Source organism: Chanodichthys erythropterus, chromosome 11, assembly GCF_024489055.1.
Source record: "Chanodichthys erythropterus isolate Z2021 chromosome 11, ASM2448905v1, whole genome shotgun sequence".
Lineage (NCBI taxonomy): Eukaryota > Metazoa > Chordata > Actinopteri > Cypriniformes > Xenocyprididae > Chanodichthys > Chanodichthys erythropterus.
The window spans coordinates 28,530,131-28,554,647 of NC_090231.1; the positions used below are offsets into that span (position 1 = coordinate 28,530,131).

The 24,517-nt window shown below is 37.3% G+C and overlaps 1 protein-coding gene across 2 annotated transcripts; it reads left to right on the forward strand.

The window, feature by feature from the left end:
* The first annotated feature begins 616 nt into the window (after positions 1-616).
* On the forward strand, positions 617-23,824 carry tent4b (terminal nucleotidyltransferase 4B). 2 transcript variants are annotated; one of them, XM_067402276.1, is made up of 12 exons: positions 617-1,400; positions 13,147-13,270; positions 15,423-15,469; positions 16,051-16,171; positions 16,263-16,370; positions 17,673-17,801; positions 19,309-19,522; positions 19,649-19,775; positions 20,676-20,785; positions 20,902-21,098; positions 21,342-21,485; positions 21,856-23,824. In XM_067402276.1, exons 1-12 carry the CDS (start codon positions 892-894, stop codon positions 21,991-21,993), a joined length of 1,968 nt encoding a protein of 655 aa, XP_067258377.1. In that variant the 5' UTR covers positions 617-891; the 3' UTR covers positions 21,994-23,824. The 2 variants fall into 2 exon arrangements, with proteins under 2 accessions (XP_067258377.1, XP_067258379.1); XM_067402278.1 differs by having other exon boundaries at positions 20,965-21,098.
* The last annotated feature ends 693 nt before the right edge of the window (positions 23,825-24,517 follow it).

Here is a 24,517-nt window from a genome sequence, read left to right on the forward strand (position 1 = left end):
AAAAAAATTCTCAGTAATTATGATACTGTATGATTGTCTCAGTCACCATTCACTTTCATTTTATGGAAAATGATGGAATGAAAGTGAATAGTGAATAAAGGCTGTCTGTTAATAATATTCTGCCAAATATCTTTTCCATTTCATTGAAGAAAAAAAAAGTACAGATTTGAAACAACAATTTATGGCCATTGTATATTTGTTCGTTTAATTAATTTTTTTGCACTGTCCCTTTAAGTGGTAAAAAGAAACACTGGTCGAACCTGTCCCACAGTAATAATACTGTTGTTTATATTCTATTCGCGGACTGTGTTCCCTAGTAATCTAATTTCTGTTAGTGCATTACAAAATAATCCAATTATAAGATAACAGTGAGACCCCACGCACTAGATATAGGGCTCATTGGATTAGCGCCACCCTTTACAGGGTACGTTTGTAACATGACACAAGCGAGAGGTTCGTACTACAATGTATCAAACCTGCTGCTGTTACGTAACACAAGCTGTAACGTGCGCTCTTGCGTAACACTCGGAGTCAGCGCGTCCCCGACGCTAGCTCGCTCGCTCGCGCCTGGTCGAGCATGCGCAGTCCGCGTTCTGTCCGCCATTGAGACACACGATCTCAGATAGAAACGGGTCAGAGGCAGTGACACAGACGACACTCACGTTTCTCCATTCCTCGTGCTCTGAAGTTTGACGGTTGCCGTTTTTTAAGTAGAACGTCTTTTTACAATCCGTTTACACTGGTGTATTCCTGTCCCGAGAGACGTTGATGGACCCGCACAGGATATTTTAGTTGCTGTCCAGGGCGAGTGTGTGTTCCCGTTAGTGGGTTAAGCGAACCGAGCCTGGCTCTGCTCTGGGGGCAAGTGTGCCTGCAGCAGCTCAGCGTTTGATGGATCCTAGAATCGCCTGGTTTCAGCCAGAACAGCGCGGACCCGCCAACAACCTGTGGATGCACATCTGGGAAACGACACAGACACTGGGAAACCTCTACTTTAACAACAACTGCAACACATCAAGCGCCAAACTGACGAGCGGCGGCAGCAGCGGCGGGGACGGTGCGTCGAGCAACGCGGCCGACAACAGCGGAAAGACCAAGGATCATCAGGGGATGTCTGGATCCAAACCTGACAGCGAGGTCTCCGAACAACAAGACTTTATCTCGCTGGAAACCAATAACAATAATAGCAGCAGTAGGGCGGGCAGGGGTGTCGGCGGAGGGGGGCAAGTGGTTGGCAGTGGGGTCGCAGGAGTGGGAACGGAGTTGCCAAGCAAAAGGAAGAGAGACAACAAGGCGAGCACCTTTGGCTTTAACAGGAGTCTGCTGCTGACTGATGGGGTGGAGGACGTCTACACGGGCACACCGTGGAAGAGCAGAAACTATCCGGACGGCGTCGTGGGGTGAGTGCAGATATGAACTTTATATGTGTGGGTGTATGATAACCTCGGAGCAGGGCCCGTTTGTTTGCTCGGTTTCAGGAGCTGGCCTACACGTCTGTCACTAAACTGAGGGTTGTTCAGTGCACATTAAACATGTCATGACCTGAATAACAGCTCGATGTTGGACCTGCGACCGTCCATTTACAAAAATAACTAGCAGGTTCTCGCAGGTTTAGCAGTGGTTCGACATCCGAGTCGTTTTCTCACCATATTTGGCATGTCTAGAGTATCCTTGCAATCCTTTCCTTGCATTTGAAATGTCCTGCGCTGGCTTGTCAGCTGCTCCCCTGACGTTTCTCTAGTGCCCGAATACTTGTAAAATTACAAGTAACACAAACTCTCTCAAAGTCCACTTAGGCTTAAAGTGGGATTTCACCCAAAAACGGAACTTAGGTCATTATTTATTCACCTTTTCGTCCTTTTAAACATCTGTTAGGTTCTTTCTTCTCCTATATCTTCTGTTCTCTTATGTTCTGCATTAGACAGACATACACGTTTGGAGTGACATGAGGATGATTAAATGATGGCAGAATTTTCATTTTTTGGGTGAACTATCCCTTTATCTGACTGTCAAGAGCCTACATAAATGTATGGTTTCTGTCATAATGCCATTGTTACTACAAACAATAAAACTGTTGTTACTTTGTGTCAGTTTTACATCTTACACAGTTTGAAGGATATGCTATAATTAGTTATGTTTTACACTAGTAACACTTGGTGTTTTGGAAATAATTGTTGCCATGGTAATTTTTTGTGGAAAAAAATTATAATTATAATGTAATTATAGAAGAATAGAACTAAAATGGCTGAACTAGGCTTATTTATTGGCCATTATGGACTATTACATATCTCGGTGGATCTTTTCCCTTTCTCACAGGGTTTTATTCAGACAAAATCTCAAATGGAAACCTCCAGATCTGTATTACATAAAGTTGCTGTACTGTAGGTACTGCCTCTATTAATTCTTATCTTCCTCCTAGTCATTCAGTCAGTCCATAATCTACACCTTGCACTTCATACTTTGGTTACTCAGTGATCATAAGTCATCATGATGATTGACTTCTTTCCATGTTTTTATTGCTGTCATTACTAGGATTGCTGCAACTGTTTTTGATAGGAAATAGTTCAACCAAAAATTACATTTTTTGCCATTTGCTTATCCTCATGTTGTCCCAAATCATGTCCCAAAAAACATATTTTTGATATTCTCTCATCATTTTTGTCCATCCGCAATAGTCCACAGAACCAAATTTTCACTCTTCAAAAAGTGCAAAATGAAATCATAAAAGTAATCTATATGAATTTAACAATTGAATCCAAAGGACATTTTGAAGAGATACGATCACTTTATGGTGAACATTTCATTTAGGCCTTTATTCCTATATGAACATTCATCAGCACACATACATAGAGTAGGCCACTAGAGTACGTGGATGGATACTTTGAACCATGGTTACTTTACATAGGTGGATAAAAATGAGGCAAGTAAATTAAAAATATCTTCATTTGTGTTCTCAAGATGAATGGAAGTATATGATGACAGAACTTTAATTTTTGGAGAACTATCCCTGTGTGAACTGATGAAAATTAAATCAACAACATGCTCTCAAACCGCATTTTCTCTGAACCAAAAAATTAATGGCAGTACTTTATTAAGAGCATTAAATGTCCATAAGTACATCTTCCTGCGTGCCAGAGAGGTCGATTGTCAAATTGTATGAGGTACCATTTTGAACAAAGCATGTGGAAGTAGTGCTGGATTGTGTATTCTGGTTATGTAGTGTTAGAATTGGGTGTAGTGGGTGTGGTTGTGGTTTGGTAGGTTTTTAAAGTGCAGATAGCCCTACTTTGTGATATGTGCAGCAGCTTGTGGAGCCCAGAGCAAAGTACAGCCAACAAGCCTTATCCTCATTTATAGTAATGTTAGCAGAGTGTTTGCATAAGTGCATTCCTTTGTGATTACTCTAATACTCTAGTCTTCACCTTACAGACCTTCTCACCTGATCCCCTCTCACTGTTTTTCCATTTCTTATATGAGTAAACTCCTGTCTGCTCCATCTTACAGGATTTATACGATTTTAATCTCATTCTGTAGAGGGATAAGTTGTTGTGGGGTTTAAAAAAAAACTGGGATGTGAAATGTGATTCGTTCCTACAGCGCAGAATATTTCTAACTTGCATCATAGAAATATTTTGTACATGTGTTAGCTGGAGGATAATTTCCCACTATAATCCTTTAGCTGTTCTGTTCGGAGGTGTGAGAAGAGAGACAGATGGTTTTATGGGTGTGTATTAATCGGTGTGGACTGTGGAGAGATTTTTCTGTGTTTATATTTTCTGTGTGTTGAGCAAGTTCCTTCCCTGTTCTACCCAAAACAAATGCTCCCCCTCCCAGCTGACATACGATCCCCATCTCTGTGATGTCACAGTGCTTCTAGCCAATCAGAGTGAGCCGAGTTCCTTTCATCTGCCTGACAGCTATGCTGCAGTGAGAGGAGAGGGGAAATCCTCTCTCCACGCACAGCTGTGCTGCTGCTGAATTTTTTATGTTCGGTCTTCTGAACGTGTTTTTTTTTTTTTTCTCCCCTCCTTTCTTTCAAGTGTAGGATGAATTCAGCACTGGTCTCTTCTTGAAGAGTATCGAATCGATGCAAAGGGTATATTTTCTGCCACAAAGACGCTGATTTGTATTCAGTAGCTGTTGCTACACAGATGGTGGCCTGACTTCATGTCTTTGAATAGTTTTTGATCATGTTAAAACTTTAAAGAATTGGGAATTATATCACCTTTTCATAAGGATTATCACTGAATGCAAGTTTTAGTAAGAATTATACTGTAGTTTGTTTTATTTATTACAAAATGTCAAGCAAGGTTCCTTCTGGCTGATGCTTTTCCTATTATAGCTTTGCTATGTGCATTTGAGTTCAGACATATTCATCTATCACTGTCATTAGGTTAACCCGTCACTATGGGGCATGACAGAGGCATTGCTTGCAAGTTGGTTGAAGGGGGCAAAATGTAATAGAAAACCATCCTTCAGTGCCATCACATGGGGCTTCCCTGAGAGGGGCGTTCGGTCTTTTACCGATTCTGTCACTAGCAGAAGGATTTGGAGTTGTGAGAGTCATCAAAGTCCCTTTCAAGGAAAGTCTGTTCTCTTGGCGGCCATATTTGCAACGCCTCTGGGCAGCTATTTTGGGCATCCAGTCCTATTTATTTAAATGGAGGAATCCTGAAATCTCAAACTGCTTGCCAAACTCACGAATAAATAACATTTTATATCATTCAGTAACAAAATCTTTTGTTTTCATGCAAGACCAGCCAATGCGCATGTGCATTCCTAAACACAAGTCCCGGGTTTCTATGGGAACCTGAGCTTTTAACGGTACCTGCATTGATGCAATGACTTTTATTTAGAAGGCGGGATGTATTCTGTATTGCGCGTTGCAGATGCTACCATTCATAAGAAATGGGAGTGCACCATTTGTATATCTATAGTCTTTGGTGTCATGTGCTAGAGGAATGACTGTCCCAGACAGTCTCGAACACGATTAGACCATTCAGCAAGAATTCATCCTCGTCACAAGGGCACTTTCCCAGGGTGGTCAGGATGAACGGGTGATGTCAGAATGTGTTGCTCTTTTTTTTTTTTTTTTTTGACCAGTGCAATCTGCATTGACATTTGAAACTTAAGAAACGCTTTGCTGTTGGTAAACTTTTATTCATTTTAATCATACCAGATCAAATGCTTACCTGCTGCAGTCCCTTCCCCTTAAAGGGTTAGTTCACAGAGAAATTAAAATTGTCATTTACTCACCCGGGTCGTTTAAAACCTGTATGAATTTTTCTTCTGTAGAATGCAAAGGTATCTTGAGGAACATCTCAGTGTTTTTTTTTGTTGTTTTTTTTTGTCCATACAACTGGATGTCAATGGTGACAAACTGTTGGGTTAGCAGCATTCTTCAGAAAGAAGTCTTATTTTATGTTCCACAGAAATAAGGAAGTCATATAGTATTGGAATGCCAAGAGTAAATGATGACAGAATCAGACTATCCCTTTAATGATAAAAGTGCAGCATGGCAAGACCGGAACAATGAATGTATATTTGTTGATGGCAAATCATTTACAAATGAAATGTGACTCCCATTGATCTTAAAATATATTATAAATCACTATATTGTACTGGTTATTCTTCTGTTCTTTTCCTGAATATGGCAGCAAATGCAGAACATTTTTAATTCCAAATTTGCTTGCTTCAAATATAAGGTTTGTTGAAGGTTGTTGAAACTATTAAAATGAAACCAGTATTTGTAATACTAACCTTCAATATGTAAAGCATATTCAAACACATGCAACTCTCCCTAATAAGAAAGATGTTTTTTGTATTATGTGCCACTCATCACTGTATGTTCTTTTAGTTTTTTTTGTTGTTGTTGTTTTACTAGAAAGATGTCTCTATACACAATGCTCAGTTGAGTCTGACAGTTACTGTACATGTGAAAAATCATTCACATCATTCCTGTGAACTGAATTGTTAGAACTGAGTTTTGCCATTGTAACTACAGGCTAATTTGGATTAAATACTTCATCTTTATACACCAGACATAGAGGATCAAATTGTGAGAGGAACTGATCTTTTAGCAAATGACTGACTGCGTTTAACATGTGTGATCAGGTTTAGTTTGAATGTTTTTTGTCATGGTCTGCTGAGCATTGAGGCTGCAAAGCAACAGACTGACTACTTGCTCAACTGACACCAGGCCATGCTCTGCCTAGCAACATGAAATTGACACTTGTTTATGTTTTGCCCCATTGAATGTACCAGGAAGGTTTTGGTCAGACTTTAGTCAGAGTTGGGTGGGTACACTTTGAAATTAGGTGTGTTCGACTTCATGCAGCGCTGCACAGACCGATCGGTGTCTGACTTGAAACAGTGCATTCCGGTCAGAATTTTTGTTCCGACTTGAGACAGCGCTGAAGCCATGTCACTGTGACGCATGTATTAAAGTACAGTGTGAGCGATTCAAGAGCAGTCGGCTGACTCAGCCGGTGCAGCTTCTCCAGAGCAGCTGCATGAGCTCTGATGATGACACAGTTGGGTTCACCGCATGACAACAATCACGTGTGTTTCGTGCTTATTCTGACACCTTCAGTTACACTAATGCACACAAATCTGTGTTTTATAACCGTAAAAGCTCTTTTCATGTTGTTGTAATGTTATAGTGTCATGTTTATCAAAATAAAACTGATTTAAATACATAGACCCCATTTTGATGATATTTTAATAGTACATGCTTATGTTGAACTTCATTCTTGTACAAACGTCTCTGAAGCATCTGTGTATTGGACAGATATTGCGTTTAATTCACTTCATCTGTGATAAAGTATGTAAACAGTGCGAGTGTCACTACGGGAAGCAGAAAGTGTCTGACTTCACGACTCCGTTTGTAGCTTATCTTCAACTGCAAGCGGCAACTCTTGCCGATCAGTTATATCCAGCCGATGTCGAACATACCTATTATGTAATGGGGGTGGGAATCTCTGGACACATCACGATTCGATTTGATTACGATTCAGTGGCCTGCGATGCGATTAGAAAATGATTATCGATGCATCTTTTTTTTCTATACAGATTTTCTTTTTTTGCCACTGTGTAACTTGGTACTTTTAAAGCAAAGTATTTGTAATGATCCATAATGAATTACTTCCAGTCTTTTATTAATAAAACAAATGGAAGTGATTTGGCAAGTCAACTGGAAGGTTACATTTGCCAGCATATCCCAGCATTGCAAAGAACCAGCAGGAAAAGAAATGTGACTTCAGCATATTCTGAATAACTATAATAAAATAATAGTTCTAACCAACAACATCCTGTTATGTGCAATAAGTAATATAACAATATTATATAATAATAATATAGCAATAACATAACTTGGATATAGTGTGGCTTGTCCAGGGTAGCGTTTCCCAAAAGCATCGTCTAAGTTGATTGAAGGATAATTGACACCAATTTATCCTCCACCCCTATCCTGTAATAGCTTGAATGTTACTGATTCATGATAGTGTTGATTACACCTCTAGATGAGAGTTTAACATGGAGCTTCGGTAAAAATAAGGCAATGTTTTGCATCTGCAACCATCTGTATGTTTTACACGGTAAGTGCTGTTTGTTTGGCTCAAATCAAAATTGGTCAAGTTGACATGATCTCAAAATAGAAATGGGAAAGATAACATTTTGGTGAGGTAACTTTTGGGTGTTATTGCAGAGCCATAAGAACAAAATAGGATGTAGAGGGCAGATTATTAATCTCATCAGCCTTTCTTTATAAGTATGACTCAATTTGCTGCCACTGAAACACTTATGAGATACATTGCATGGCCAAGGAAAGTTTTTTTTCCCCTCTCCTTTTGAAAGTTTTCTTTTCCATCGGCAGATGTGGGTAGAGTATCCAAAAACTGTACTCTGTGATTTCTTTCCTCAAACTTTTAAACGGGCTTTGTAACTTTGATGATCTGTGCCCTTAAACTACCTATTTAAGTAAAAGTCAGTTTTGTAATAAATCATTTACCAAGAGTATTGCATCTGATTGTGTCATGCACATATATGTATTTGTGTCACAAGTGCAACCCCCACCCTAAACGGGGAGTTCCCCCCATTTTCAAATGTGAATTTCAGGCCCTGAGAATTTCTTTAGGTGATCTCCAGAAAGAAAAGACTAATAACAGCAGTTGTTGTCTCTGTCATATTGGTGATGACTGTATTCACTATTTTGGTCATCTGTTGGCTCTGACAAGTCTTATTTTACCACAAAGAGTCATTGTCACTCAACAAACACACATCAAAATCATGCACTCAAAATTGAAGGCTGATGAATGTGAGCTTAAAGAGGCGGAGTTTAAACAGACTAAACTATTGAAGTCTGGCATATGTTACTGAACAGAAGTCTGTCGTTTTCACTGAAAGGTCCAGTTATGAGGTCAAAATGTTTTTAAATAAATAAAACCAGCACAAAATTGTTCACAATTTGATCAATAAACATGCATTTAGAAAAAAATGTTTTTTGTTTTTGTTTTTCCCAATTCGTGCCAACTTTAATCATTTGGATTCAGTCAATGACATGTTTAAAATAAAGACAACAACGAGATATTATATGGGGCTTTTAAAATGTATTTACTCAAATAAATAAGGATGATTGTGTGAGCTGTTATTTATGTGTGTCATGTGAGTCAGTCAACCCACAACAGAAGCAGTGAAAATTGTTTTGTGTTGAATGGCCTCACAGTGAAGGGTTTCCTATAGCGACAGAGTCTGCTCTCTGGTTGGCTGACACCTGAGAGTAAACTGCATTCTGCTTGTGCACGATTGGATGACACAACAGGCTGCTCTGGAGAATTGAAACTGATCTGAACAGCTTTTTCTGTGAAATGAAACTCAGACTCTGTGTGTAATCAGTTTCTCATAGTCAGGGTGGACGGCTTTGTGGTCAAATGTGCTTTTTGAACTGTTAAACAGCCTGCTGGGAATTATTTAACTCCAGTTAGATAGAGTGCTTTCAATTGTTTTCAACTCCTCGTCTTGTTTTAGAATTAATAAGTCTTGGTTTGTCTGCTTCTGCTCACTCTTGTCCATTTGTGTTTTGTAACAGCAGATGTGTTGAGATCAAGGAGTCATTCAGACCCTATCAAGCATAGTAGGGAATGCAGTGATTATTGCAGCCCAAACCATGAATGATCTACCCTTGTGCATCACTCTGGGTGCACAACAGTCCAGGTGTTAAGTCTCTTTGAGGATTCTCCACACGTAAATCCCACGAATGTGGGAAAAACAGCAAGGTGGACTTGTCAGAAAACAATACATGTTTTACATAGTGCAAATCTTGGGCTGTGGACAATTAGCAGCACCAATTAAAGCAACATTTGGCATTGGCACAAGTGACCAAAGATTTGGCTATAGCAGCCTGACCATGAATATTGAATCTGTGGTGTTCCCGACAAACAGTTTTGGAGAAAACAGGCGTTGGCCAGATTTTTTGGATACAATCTGAGTTAGTACACTGGATATCCTGTTTAAACAGTTTCCTCTTGCGTCGACAGCTACTCCTGTTGGATGTGGTTCGTCCTATGTGGAGGTATGCTGACATTACCATGGATACTATAGCTCTCGATACACCACAAAGACTTGCTGTCCTGGTCACAGATGAGCCAGTAAGAGGCACATCAACAATTTGTCCTTTTATGAACTTTGATATGTCTCCCATTATGTTGTGTGGATGGCAATATTTTATGTACAGCTGTGCTATTGCTCTGCTAATTCAACCTTCACACTCTCCTCTTACTGATAGAATGTAAAATCGGTGATTGGCCACCAGGCTGTGCATAGGCATAAAACACTATATGGGCCAATGTTTCAGTTTCATTGTTCAACCCCTTTATATGGGCCAGTGAAAAACCTTTGTTTTTTTTGCATGTATGTTATGCATATTCTGTTTTAGTGTAAAATTTGATTGATTTTTTTTTTTTTTTTTTTTTTTTCATTTTTTTGTGTGCGTTTGTTGGTTTGTAAGTATGATGATTTTTGGGCCACCCTTTGTCTCATCACACAAACCCAGTGGCCTGTGTCTGTGGAGTCATAAGTGTGTGTCTGCAGTGGGCGAGTTCGTGTTGCAGTGGTTGCCGGCCCTGATGAATGCTGTCAAACTGCCTCTGCAGAGCGTCATGCCCAGGGCAGAACTTTATCATGCAGTTTTGTTTCACCATCACGGTCAGACAAATGCGTTTAGCCACCGATCGGACCCCAAGAGACCTAAGTGTGTCTGTGTTGGTGTTTATGCTCAAAGCTTTGCATGACTTGTTTGTGCAACTTGGGTGACCGGAGCTACTAAGACCTTCCTTGAGATAAAACTCTGTTTCCACTCAGACAAGCACCTTTACCTTCACATAACCAATTCTTTCATTTGAAATGGAAATCAGTGCATAGTTTTTGAATAATTCTCAGCGTTTTTAATGAGTGAGTCTCATTCTTAAGTAATAACATGCCTAGGATTCCCAGAGTGCAAATTGTTCTTCAGGGTGTGATCTGTTTCTCACCTATCCTTTCAATTTTTAAAATGTCTGAGCAGATGACGTGGGGAAGCCTTTTGATTCTCATACACTTTAGAGTGAGAGCTTTAATTTGCCAGCTGTGGTCGAACGTAAGGGATGCTGGGATTAAGTTTATCTGAACGCCTTTTTTTGCACAAGCTGAAGATGTGACAAATTAAATGTGGCCCACCAACATTCACTTGCGGTCAAATGTGGAGGAGGCACTGAATTGTTGAAAGAACAGTATATTTAATGTTAGGCCACTCTAGCAGTTAGCAAATGTAGAAATAACTAGAGTTGTCAAAAATACCAACTTCTGTACCAAGTCGGTACAGGAATTTTAAAAACGTGACGATACCAGCATTTCCCCCTAGCATTTTGAACACTGTTAAGCAGATTCTTAAAAACCTCCGAATGGCAACTGTGCTCACACGCTCAACAGATATGTCTGTGATTGGATACAGTGATCAACGCTTCAAAACACTTTACTCAGATACACATGGGAATGTTTGAAAGCAGACGTCTATCAGTGGATCCCTAATATATCTCCTGATAGACTTTACTTTTGACAGTCCTAAATTACCAATCAACAGTGGTATCATAAATTTAGCTTCTTTAAATCAAATCATGCTAAAATGTATTTTGTACAGGGCATTCCAGCTAATGTGCATGTGTCTTGGCACACGTTTAATTAATTCATGCATTTCTTGTAAATGGAACCCATGACCTTGGCATTGCAAGCGCCATGTTTGAGCTACAGGAGGGCTATTGGAATCATTACCCAAGTCCTACGCGAGCTGACTCAGCAAATAGACAGAATGATGACACCACCTGCAGCAGTAGCTATGTGTACATGAGCGAGGACAGAGGCCAGTTTGGCAGGCATGTGTGGATTCAGTCCTGGTCACGAGATTGGCACCTGGCACCAGAAGAGTAGTGTTAGTAAGAACCGGAAGAGAATGAGAGGTGATAGCAGGTACCTTGGCGCTCTCGTCTACTGAACATATTGAACTTGCCATAATGACATTATTTCAGTGAATGGATTCTGCTTCTCTTAGCAGCTTGCATATGTAGTATTTCTCTCATGCAAAGATGCAGCTACCATTGCTTAAATGTAGCATTCAGGATGATGAATTTATTAGAGATTTAATAGAGATGTGTAATAATGAGGCGTCACCTAGCTACCCTCTTCTTGACTCAGAAGCCTCACTGGCTCTCCCTGCTGTAGTAACATGCGTTTGAATGTTTACTTTAGTGTAACTAGGGTTTTTTTTTTTTTTTTTTTTTTTTTCTTCTGTTCTTCTCTCACCCTGAGTCATGTTAACCAATATTCTCGCTGCTTACCTCAATGAATATATATATATATATATATAGAAATTGATCATTTTATTCAGCTCGGATGCATTAAATGGATCAAAGTGACCGTAAAAACATTTGTAATGTTACGAAATATTTCTGCTTCAAAAATTTCTGTTTCTTTGAACTTATCAAAGGATCCTGAAAAAATATATCACTTTTTCCACAACAATATTAAATAGTACAAATGTTCAACATTGATAATAATAAGAAATGTTTCTTGAGAACCAAATCAGTATGTGAGGCTCAGGCTGTGTTCAGACTGGAGGCAAATCAGATTTTTTTTTTTTTTCTTGAATCAGATCTTTTTAGGCAGACTGTCTGTGATCAAATAAGATTTGTGTCCAGACATATCTGCATGGGTTGCTTTGGTAATGACATGGGCGTACCCATAAATGTGACGAGGCTTTCAAAATGGATGCAGGAAAATTAAGGTGCATCATCTTGCTCTCCAGATAAGCACCCTGCAGAACTCTTCCGTCTCACAAGAAAATGGCGAAATCTTTGGACATAATCTTTAAACACAGCATTAATACCAACATTTCCATCACCAGTTATGACAACATTACCATTGTGTGTTGTGTTAAGAGTGATGTAAAAGCAAAAGGCCATTTGAAATATGATTTGAGCATCCAGATTGAGACACATCTGTAAAAATCTGATTGGAATCATATTTTAAACCACCTCCAAATGTGTTTTGAATCAGTTTTAGGGGAAAAAAACCCCATCTGGATAAAATCTGGAAATAACAAAAAAAAAAAATCTTATTTTTACTGGCAGTCTGATCATAGCCTTAGAGTGATTTCTAAAGCATCATGTGACACTTAAGACTATTGTAATGGCTACTGAAACTTCATCTTTGCCATCACATGAATACATTACTTTTTAAAAAAATATTAAAAAGAATATTTAATTTGTAAAACTGTTTTACAATGAGCATAAGAGACTTTCAAAAACATTTTTTTAAATCTTAGCGACCCCAGACTTTTGTGTTAGTTTAGGTGTATTTAACCTAGTAAAACGAAAACCCTTTGTATGCATATTATTGGCTGTTACATCTTATTCTTTCTTTATTGTTATTGAATGACAACAGCTCAGGTCATCAGAAACCAGGTTCAACATTTATCATCACCTAATTGTGATACTGTGCTGATAAATCACTATAATGTAGCTAGTATTTGTGTTAAACATTAAAGAACTTTATTGCTAACAATGCAATCACTCTTTGAGGAACTAGATTATGTAATACTATATTTTTCTTTTTCTCCAGGCTGCATGAGGAGATAAAGGACTTTTATGACTACATTTCTCCTCGTCCAGAGGAGGAGCACATGAGGGAGGAGGTGGTGACCAGGATCCAGAGAGTCATCAAAGACTTGTGGCCCAATGCCGAGGTTAGTGTTATTCACACACACCTTTTAGTTAAACTGATTGTTTTCTTGAGGTTTATGTAATTAGTATTCTTGAATATTTGGACAATGAGGCAAAATCAATATGGCACCTGTCAAGGATAAATAAATACAAACATAAATATAAACACTTGCCAGCTTTGACTTTTCCAGTTGACCTTTTAAATATCAAACACCATGTGTGGATTTGTTCTTGCAGTAGTTCATCGTTACACCGGTGTCATTGACATGCAGAGGTCTAAATATAGATCCCTGGGGTACTCCATATCTAAGTTGTGACTGGAACCCACCAGAAATAGAAGAAATACTCTTCTCAGTTCACATGTATATTTAAAAATATATAATTTTTTTCAGTTTGCATTGTTCAGTCCAGCCATATTGAATTGGTCGGTCGCTAATCATCTTTTTTCTTTCGGTTTGATGATTATGTCAGGTCTATCAGCCAGCTGGAATTTTAAAGCTTATGGATGTTTTCTAACAGAGAAAGAAATATGCCTAATGTGTGTTGAATGTAAAATAAAGAAAAGAAACATAAGTTTAAACTGTACAGAATCCGCTAAAAGAAAAGCACAGCTAAATCAACAGTGACCCTTTAGCACATTCCAGAGTTGCTCATGTATTTTTAAATGCATGTATTCATTTTTCAGCCTGTTATCTATCTATATTAAATAACAAATAAGTTGTTTGTTTGCTCAATAATATTCCAAAGTGTGTCAACGGTCTGATTTGACCTTTGTGTTTTGGAAGAAGAAAGAAAAAATGCATTTTATCAGATGAATCGAAGTATGACTCTGAGGTCTTCAGGGGCATGTTTATTTTGGATCTCACGGTGCTGTGTTTGTCTTCCTGCGCTTACAGATTAAAGGAACAGAATTAGCATCTCTTCCTCAGTGTCAGAGTCTGGTTGCTTGTTTAATTTGGGAATGCATATTTATTGTTCATTCTAGCTGCTAAAAAGTTAATTTCTCCTGTGAGTTGATATCACTGCACAGGCTAATGGTTAGTACTAAAGATCAATTATTCTCAATCACTCACTCAACATTACCTAAAGGATATGGATAGTCTGTGTCTGTGTAAGAAGATTGAGTATTTAACTGTGCAAGGAGAGGCTTAACCTGCTATTTTTGAACCGCATACATGTTGTTAAATCCCTGTGTGAATTAATACTTGACTGCTTTTTAAATTATTGTCTTTAATTATTTATGGTTGGCTTAAATGTGTATTTATTATTTTTTAAATTTATATTTATTTTGCACTTATTTAAAGGTGATGTATGTAATTTTTTTTGTCTGTACTAAAGCATAAATATATATTTTTTGCAGATATTTATGAAACATTTTAAGTTCACATACTTGTGTCTTCAAAAAACAATTCTACCTAGTACCTACAGCCAGTTATCCCACTTTGAAATGTGCATTCTGTTTCGGAATGTTTTTGTTTTGGTCTGTGTGATCCTGCTCACTGCCAGTTTACTCACATTTCAACACCCCGGGTGGCCAGTTGGTGGAAATCACAGTGTATTGTAGCCATGGAAGCCAGCAAATGAACTGGGTCAGAGATCATAGATTCTAACAGACCCGAAAAGCTCAATGACTAGAGGCATAATAATGCAGATAAATCAGCTCTTCAACTTGCAGTGTAAGGCTCATCGCCTTCCATTTTCAATTGCTCTCGTTCCTGTTGTGTGTCCTTAATCTGGCAACCCGTGTGAGCGTCGAGTCTGAGGAGGCGGGGGCAGGGGTGGGGGAAACGACTCTCTCCAGTATTTCGAATATGGACTGCAATACCCAATTTCAACCACTAGCTGTCAATATTGCATACTACACCTTTAAGTTATGGAGAACAATTGTCCCATAAGCTTGCATAACATGTAACTGTCAACACAATATTCATGTGTCTTATATGAGGTCACATCTTTCTCACCAGTTTCAGTCCTAGTGTGTTTTTTGCATTTAATTACACTCGTGCACTCAGACAAAAACTGAGTGTCTCACGGGAATTACTTGTGTCTGATTTGCATGTTTAGGTTTTTCCTTTTTTAAATATGAACACAGTGTGACTGTTGGGGCTGATGGTTCACAAGTGGATTCTTGTAGGAAAGACCAAGTTGAACCTCTTTTCTTTTTTCTGATTGCAGGTTCAAGTGTTTGGCAGCTTCAGCACAGGATTGTATTTACCTACAAGGTAATGTTATGATTTGATTTTATTCTCTTGCTACATTTTTTCACTGAGCACAGTTTTCATATGATGTCTTGCATGGTCTTACACGTACACCTGTTTTGTGGTTTGAGTTAAATGAAAGTTAAACAATTTTTGTAATTGTGTAATATACGAGAATATTATGACATGTAGATTTGTGTGTATTTGTACTTTTTGCGTGTTTGCATGGAGGGGATTAAGATTTGTAATTTTAGCTCTGCTTATCCTGTGATCCGGAGTGTGTGCATTTTTTGTGATAGCCAATCTCATGTCACTCACACCAGTCATACTGCATTAATATACTATCTGGATTGCTTAACTGTGTCTTAGTGGAATAAATCTGTGCCAACACACACATTATAGTTGCTGAAGCAGTTTAGTACACAGTTGTGATGTCAGTAAATTCTTAACATTTTTACTTGGGTGCCCTTAGATAAATTTGTTTTTAATGTATTAAAAGCCATCAAAATTGTTCTAAAACATCAATACACAGACTTGTCATTTAGTGGAGTATTTATTTCTTATTTAAAACTTTCTCTCCTCTGTCTTCTCTCTCTTTATACCAGTGATATAGACTTGGTGGTTTTTGGTAACTGGGAGACTTTACCTCTTTGGACTCTGGAAGAGGCGCTACGCAAAAGACAAGTGGCAGATGAAAACTCTGTCAAAGTATTGGATAAAGCAACGGTACGAGCACTGCTGTCTCATACACGTGTGTTGGCCGATTTTTCGTCTGTCAGAGATCCCTGCTTGTCTTTAATGTTCTGTGTGTCTGTAGGTCCCCATCATTAAACTGACAGACGCACACACAGAGGTAAAAGTGGATATCAGCTTTAATGTACAGAGTGGTGTAAAAGCTGCAAACCTCATTAAGGACTTCAAACAGGTGAGTGTGGAGGTTTTCTAACTACTTCTTACTTAATTGCTGAATTAATGGGGAATGCTGATTTTGAATGGAACTTTTTAGGTTTTAGAAACTAATTTGAACCAACTACACTGGATTGTCACTGGATATTGAATTCTCTGACGATTCCGATAGCCGATTATTCAGAATGATAACGACCGATACCGATAGTTTGGTTTATCTTCAGGAAAAAATGTTTTTAAACAATCAGCCGATGGCTGATAGTGATAATAATAGCTTTTATCGACCGATTGTTGGCCGATACATCGGTGCATCTCTAATTGTCACCAGAGGCCATATCATGCAGATGGTGCAAGCGAATGTGTATGTATGTCTGTCTGTATATATTAGGGTTGTCAAAATTAACGTGTCAGTGCATGCATTTAATATTTTCCGTTTCAACACGTTAAAAATATTTAATGCAATTGACGCAGCATCCGTTTTTTCCCATCATCCTTTGGCTAGCGTTACGTGATCACGCTCTTATTCATGCAAATGCTTTTAAACCATTCAAGACAAACGAGAACTTCAGACAAAGTTTGAATGGACTAAAACGCACAAAATTATGCCAAAATGCCGTCTTGTTGAGTATTCTCACAAGCAATGAGTCTTAAATGAGTTATATGAAGACTTAAATGTAAGTAAAGAGCTTTGATAAAATGGAATATGTGTCAGATCTACGTCATGTGAGGCAGGTTCTAAAGTGACAGCAGCCGAATAAACCTGTTACAATCTGTCATTAATGTTAATCGAACAAAAGAAAAAAAAAATCACTCACTGCTCTTGACTGAATTACTTTTGTAGCTTTAATAAGGAATTTTCTATATTTAATTTATAATTTACAAAGGTTAAAACAACAAAAACAACGTTTTGTGCATTTTGACGGCAGGTAAACATCTGAACCTTGCTGACTGGGCCAATAGAAAAAATTGAGCCCTGATATATTGAAGGGCATAGATAAATGTGACATTTGTTATAATGGATTTATGTGAAGATTTTGAGTTCACTTTAAAGCTTTTTAAAAGCCTAATAAATGTTAAATGCTTTCAATTAAACTCTAATGCTGTATGGCTATAATTAATGGTTTAAAAAAAAAAAAAAAAACGCGAGTAGGGGACCTAACCAGCACCTCCTGAGCACATGATAATTTATAAACCATGTTGAAACAAAACAAGGAGTCGGCCTAATTTGACCAGCGTATTGGCTCTCCCCTATTCTTGACTTTATACAGATTCGTGTTCTTACTTGTGTGTATTTGTGTGTGTGTGTGTGTGTGTGTTTCAGCAATATCCTGTGTTACCATACCTGGTGCTGGTTTTGAAGCAGTTTTTACTGCAAAGGGAGCTGAATGAAGTCTTCACGGGCGGAATCGGATCATACAGTCTGTTCCTTATGGCTGTCAGCTTCTTACAGGTAACATACTTCTACATATTCATTTAAATTCTCTCACTAGTATCCTAAAATAAGTTCCGAAAATAAATCCAAAATAAATGCAAAGAAACAGCTTGTAATATTAACTTATCCTATTTATTCATGAAATAAAAAATGTCAGGACAGATCATAAAACAAAATTTTGTTTGGGCGCAGTACCAAACCTTCTCACTAGATGACACCCAAGCTCCATTTAAGGGCGCCTCCCTTTATTTTAGTGAACAATATATTTCCATATTATCATACATTTTATGAAGTAGATATCCTATTCAGAAGTAGTATGGGCAGTTTGGCAGTATTTGATTTGAATTCAACCTCTCATAAACACCTAATTAGAACATGTGTGTTCATAGCTCCATTGTTCTGCTCCGCCTTCTCACAATAACATTGTATTAGAAAAAAAAATATTTGTGTGCTGTAGTTTATATAGGACTGGTGGGAAATTTGCATTAATACACCTTCATTCTACATGTTATGTGGTTTATTTTGATAAGTGAACTGTCTTTGTAGTGTTAAGAAAGGGAAAGCTATAGCCGTTTTTATTTTTTTTTTAACAGCCTTGCCACTATAAATCGCTGTTTTTTCTGCACTTAACAGGCAAATTTTGCAAAGATATTTTTAGAGATGATAGACAAGATGTTATAGAATGATAATGTAATGAAAACCCAATTTTGACAAAAAAAATGACATCCAACCTATTTTTTGACTTTACTGAAAACGTTGCGACATCCGATGGGTTTTCCCAGATTGCTACACACACACACATATATATATATATATATATATATACGTGAGAGAGAGAGAAAGTGAGCAAAGGTCATTGCCATTATAATCAATGAAGCTGTCTATGCTGTGCACTGAATCTCTTATTTATTATCATGCTTATACTTTGCCAGCATGCAAAACTCGTGTTTAACAAAAACTATGCCTTTTTAAGCTGTGTTGAGTGTTGATGCTTTCAAGAGATATGTCTGTGATTGGCTACATAGCTCAATGCTGGAAAACACATTGTAAATAGAAGCTTTGGTGCTCTTCAAAGAGAGCTTACACAAACACTCATGGGAGCCGGCTATCTAAGAGCGGGTATCTTCACATTAAATAAACCAAATAAACCTTTTGGCAGGATAAAGATTAATTTTGGTAGCCAAAATATTTTCAATGCAGGGGAAAAATAAAACAAAAAATGTTTTTTACTTTAAACTTTAATATTTCACAATATTACTGTTTTAACTGATGAGGATAAGAGACTTAAATCTTATTGGCCCTTAAACTTTTAAAGAGCATTGTACATTAGAATACAACTTTAAATGCACTGCAAAATGATGTAATGCTTCTCTTTGTGAATATCATCTTGCTTTTGTCATCAGAGGTATATGCCTCGGCAGATTTACATTCAAAGTGAAAATTACCTGTTTAAAGGAAATTGTTTATAGGCTTTTTGCTGACACAGCAATTTCATTACAATTATAAATGCTGTTTTATTTCCCAGCTGCACTATAGAGAGGACGTGTGTAGTTCAAACTCAAACCTGGGTGTACTGCTGATTGAGTTTTTTGAGCTGTACGGACGGAATTTTAACTACCTGAAGACGGGGATCAGGATCAAAGATGGTGGCTCATACGTGGCCAAAGATGAAGTGCAGAAAGGCATGCTGGATGGGTACAGACCCTCTATGCTTTACATTGAAGATCCATTGCAGCCAGGTACACATACAAACGCTTATACACACACTAGTTTAAACAGTTCACCTGATATGAAAATGGCATCATAGATTGTAGTGAAGATGTTCTGATTCATATCATTTGTTTCTGTGTGTCTCTGTGCCACAGGAAATGATGTCGGGCGGAGTTCATATGGGGCGATGCAGGTGAAAGAGGCTTTTGATTACGCTTATGTTGTCTTAAGTCACGCTGTATCCCCAATCGCCAAGTACTACCCCAACAACAAGTCAGAGAGGTGAGACAAAAAGAACTGTAAGAGATGTGGTGTTTTGTTTTCTTAGCTGTTAGAGCTGGGCAATATGTCAGATATATTTAGTATGATGTTTTGATGGAGAAACTTTGAGCCATGATGTAATATGTAGTATAGACACTAGGACCACATTATTCAAGCTCCCTTGAATTATGCCAGGGGGAACATGATATATCTTTATCATAGATAACGGGTCTCATTCACTAATAATTGCATGGTTTATTTGTATTTATTTTCTGAAGACCTTCTTTATTTTTGCCTAGTTTACAACAATAAGCATGTGAATTTTTTCTTAATGCACGCAATATGTACATATGAAGAGTTTCGTTGCAAAACGAGAGAACTCCATTTTTAACATTTGTCAAAACATGTTTATTATTATGTTATCATGTTATTATTTTGTTTTATGGTGCTACTTAGCTGTATTTTTTAAGTTATGAAGGTTTAAATCAAAACAAACCAACTGCAGTTGAATTGATATTAATTGGAATGCACAACCAAAAAACAAGATTTTTTAAAAATAAAATAAAACTCGTTATCTCGTTTTGCAACGAAACTCTTCATATGTACATAAACATATTTGTGCATGTATGTATAAAATTTCATCTTGACACATTAAGGCCCCCCAGAGTATATATTTTTTTCCAGGTATTTTTGCATACCTGTGGTTTTAGTTGTTCCTACATTTTTTCTGAGCATAGATCCACAGCTCATGCCATACAATGAAATGTGGAGAAAAAAGACAGAAAAACAACTGCAAACTGACAATATTGTAAAAACAAATATTAACAGTCCGAGGTAGAAACAAATCTTTGACAAAAGTGTGGTAAAATCAGGATCTACTCAGGATAGGTGTCATGATTGGTCTTCTCTTTTCCCCAACAGTATTCTAGGTAGAATAATCCGTGTCACACAAGAAGTAGCAGAGTACCGTGACTGGATCAGTGCACAGTGGGGTCAGAAGAGCAACAATGAGTCAGTCCTCAACTGTAATGGTAAGACATTATTTCTGAGCTCATTTTGATCTATTGCTCACTCTAGAAAGCTGAATATTCATTTTTTTTTGTTTTTTTGTTTGTTTTTTTTTTCGTTTTTTTTTTTTTCTCTATAGCAAATGATGTCACACTGCTAGTTGAGCCTGAGGAACTTGATGAGTGTAATAATAACCTTTCAGAAGATGGTGTGGGGCTTCCTCCTGTGTCCCGGAGCAAAGTGTCATCCAACTCCTCTTCTCCTTCTCCCTCTTCTCCTTCATCACCATCATCGTCATCATCACAATCTTCAACTGCCTCTAGCTCAAGTGATGCGGTAAGTACTTCATACCCATGCAAATCCACTTTCAACATTTTGGAAACACCTAAAAATGTTAATATAGATTGATATAGATCTATTTTAAAACTGATTTTACCTTCTTTCTTGCCATGGAAATGGCATTAGATGCTTATTTGGCATAAAACGACAACAACATAATGATTTTACTCTGTCTGTATTGGTGAAATACAAAGAAAAATAGAAAGTTTTTTTTTTTTTTTTTTGACTGGCTTTCTGCAGGACTCTGATGGAACGCCCTGTAAGACAGCGAAAGCTTTGGGTGGGCGGGGCTCTTACAGTGAGAATACAGAAAGGAATCTGTCAAATCACAGATCACAAAATCATTCAGCAACAATGCCCACCCCCACTAATAAGGGCAATAAAGTAAGAACCTGTTAGAAGTGACTGATTATATATATCTATAATTGAGACACATGGTTCAGTATCTGTTTCATTGGTAACACTATTAATTAATATTCAATTTTTTAGCATTAGTTAACATTGGTTAATGAACTGATTAGGTGTCATGAATTAATCTGCAATACTACAGCATTAATTAATCTTTGTTAACATTTCAAGCTTTTTAAATTGTATTTTCAAGTTATTTTTTATTAATATTACTTTTTTGTAGCTTATTACTAATAAGATTAATAAATGATACCTAATGCATTAACTGATGTTAAATTCAAATGTAAAGTGTTAATGTTTCATTACTTTAATATGAATGTCATATTTGTTTTTTTGTTTTATTCAGAGCCGACAGCTCGCTAACAAAAGTGCTCAAGGGACACACAGCAACCCCAACAAGATGCAGCAAAACAGCAAGTCTCAAAAACTCATAAAGAAGAGGAAACCTCAGCGTGAGGTAGCGCACGAGGACCTGTGTAGATAGGGGGAGCTGTTACTGCAGACTTACACCTGCTCTTAATTTCTCTGACCACTGAAGGGTGCTGGTGGTATCATTTTTCTCTCATGTCCCGCTGTTCAAGGGATGCGTGCGACTTTGTAGCTGGAAAAGAACAAAGGAAAAAAAAAAGGAATAATTCAAGTGGGGCGTAGGCCATGGGATTGAAATCATGTGGGAGAGTTTAGGCCTGAACTCCACTGGCTTCTGCACAGCTTCTTCTCACTGCCCATAGAGGAGCTGTACTGCTCTGCTGGAGATGTGGAGGACCAGAGAATGTAGGAGAGAGAATTCAATTTGAGCAATACCTGAAGCCCTGGACTTTTGCCTCACTGAGGAAAACTGAAATAAAAAACGAAAGGAAGATGACTCAAATTACATAAAAATGTTATATTGAAAGTGCAAAGATTTTTAAATGTCTAAAAAAACATGACAATGTAATTAGTACAAGAGAAATTATGCATGTTTTTTTTTTTTGAAGAGTGGTTCTTTTTTTTGTCATGTACACAGATTATACAAATATTTGTACAAGAAAACAGAAAACTATACAAAAAAGGAAGAAAAAAAGAAAAAAAAAACTAAAAAAAAAAAAAAACTAAAAATACCCCCAAAATATTATCAAACATGAAAATGGTTTCTTAATACTTTTATAGTATTGTTCAGATTTTGCCATGCTATAGATGTACACACATTAATAGAAAAACAGCTCCTCACAGCTATGTATGGGTTTGGGTTCAATTGCCAACACTTATCATCAGCCTCTTCTGCTGTTAAATTGTTTGTGTAATGTTGTGGTTGGTCAATTAAGAGAGGTAGAGTGTTAGCAGTTGACTGTACATCTGGAAACACACAATTCTATGCACATGTGTGTGTGTGTGTGCTAACATGAGCTTTACTGTCTTGTCAGCTAGAGGAAAAAAGTGTGCTGATCTGGAAATTTGACGAACACTACAGCTGTGGTTTTCAATCTGTTTCTCTGAATGATCTGCCCATCACAAAATAAGTTGTATTTGTTAATGTATTTATTTTTATCAATGACAGTGGTTTTCTATATGCTGACCATAGAGGCCAGATATGTTTTGTGTTCTGTCTTAGGGCTGAGTGGCAAAACATGATTGTTGCTTGTCATGTAGTGTGCTATATATATATTTTTTTCTGAATGTCAAGTACCCTTTTTCCGATAACAACTGAGTGACCAAGTTTATTTCTGAAAGTACATTTTAACAGAGACATTGAAAAAGTGGTTTAAACATTTTTATTTGTGGCTGGTCTACTTAAAGGGAGATAAGGTGAATTATTTTGTGTGATTTTTTTTTTTTTTTTTTTTTTTTAATTATTTTTGTTTTTATTTTTTTCATTTTTTCGCCATTCCACTGGAACTTGATGTATTACGATGCCTGTTCTCTTAAAATTAATAATATTGCAGTTCTTCAGATAAACAGTAGGGTGGTGTAACCTAAGGTTATTTCATACACTGTAATTCCCCTGTGACTTGACTTTTTTTTTTTTTTTTTTAGAACAATTTTCCTAATAGTTTTGATATGTTCACAGATCTCTGGTGTAAGTTTAAGAGACAATGGCTTTTGATGAGGAATATTAGTTATTTACCTGTATAGAGTGTATGTGATGCTATTATGCAGTATCAGAGCCAGAAGTATGTCTTAAAACCAGATGAATGCCACTGAAATACAGTAAGAGAAATGTGATGCAATGCAGACAGAGCAATTAGTGCCACAGCTAGTGCTCCAGACAGGTTTACTTCACATGTATCTATGAACATCCATGCAATAAAAATTACAGCACAACTATCAAACATCAAGATGGTACATTTACTATTTCATGAAAATTCTTTGGAACATTTTTTTTTTTTTTTCTTTTTTTTTTTAAAGCTGCTATAAGTTGTTACTGTCCCAACATTAAGTGTACTAAATGTTTGGAAAAATTATATTGTTCTATGACTCAGTGTAGGCTGTTTAACTAAATGCCAGTGACTGAGTCCAGGAAATTAATATTGTTCTATAGTCACTGAATGCAGCAAAACACAACTTAATGCAAACCTGACATTATGTGCAGTCTCCAAGATCCAGGTATGCTTTGATATATATTCACAGATTTTTGCTTAGTTCTGTTTTGGTTGAGGAGATTTAAAATTTGCTATAGGCTAGCACGTTTACTTGACACACACTCTTTTTGCAATAGAAAATACTGTTCTCTTGCTTCCAGAGGAATCATTTTGAAAAGCGCATTATCAGGTTGAGCTTAAGCAGCTCCATTTTATGTACTACAGAACATCTGCTGTGTGTACCAGGTTTAACATGACTCTGAAAGCATTGATAATCTTAAATCAGTTAAAATCCCAACTTTTAATTGTGCTTTTGAATGTTGGAGACTCCTCACCCATTGCAGAAGAACTGAGCTAATGGTGTACATCATTTGTCCAGGTGGGAATCTTTGCCCTAGACAGACTCAAGGCGTTTACTTCATCTCTATTGTCTTTGACATGCCAATATAA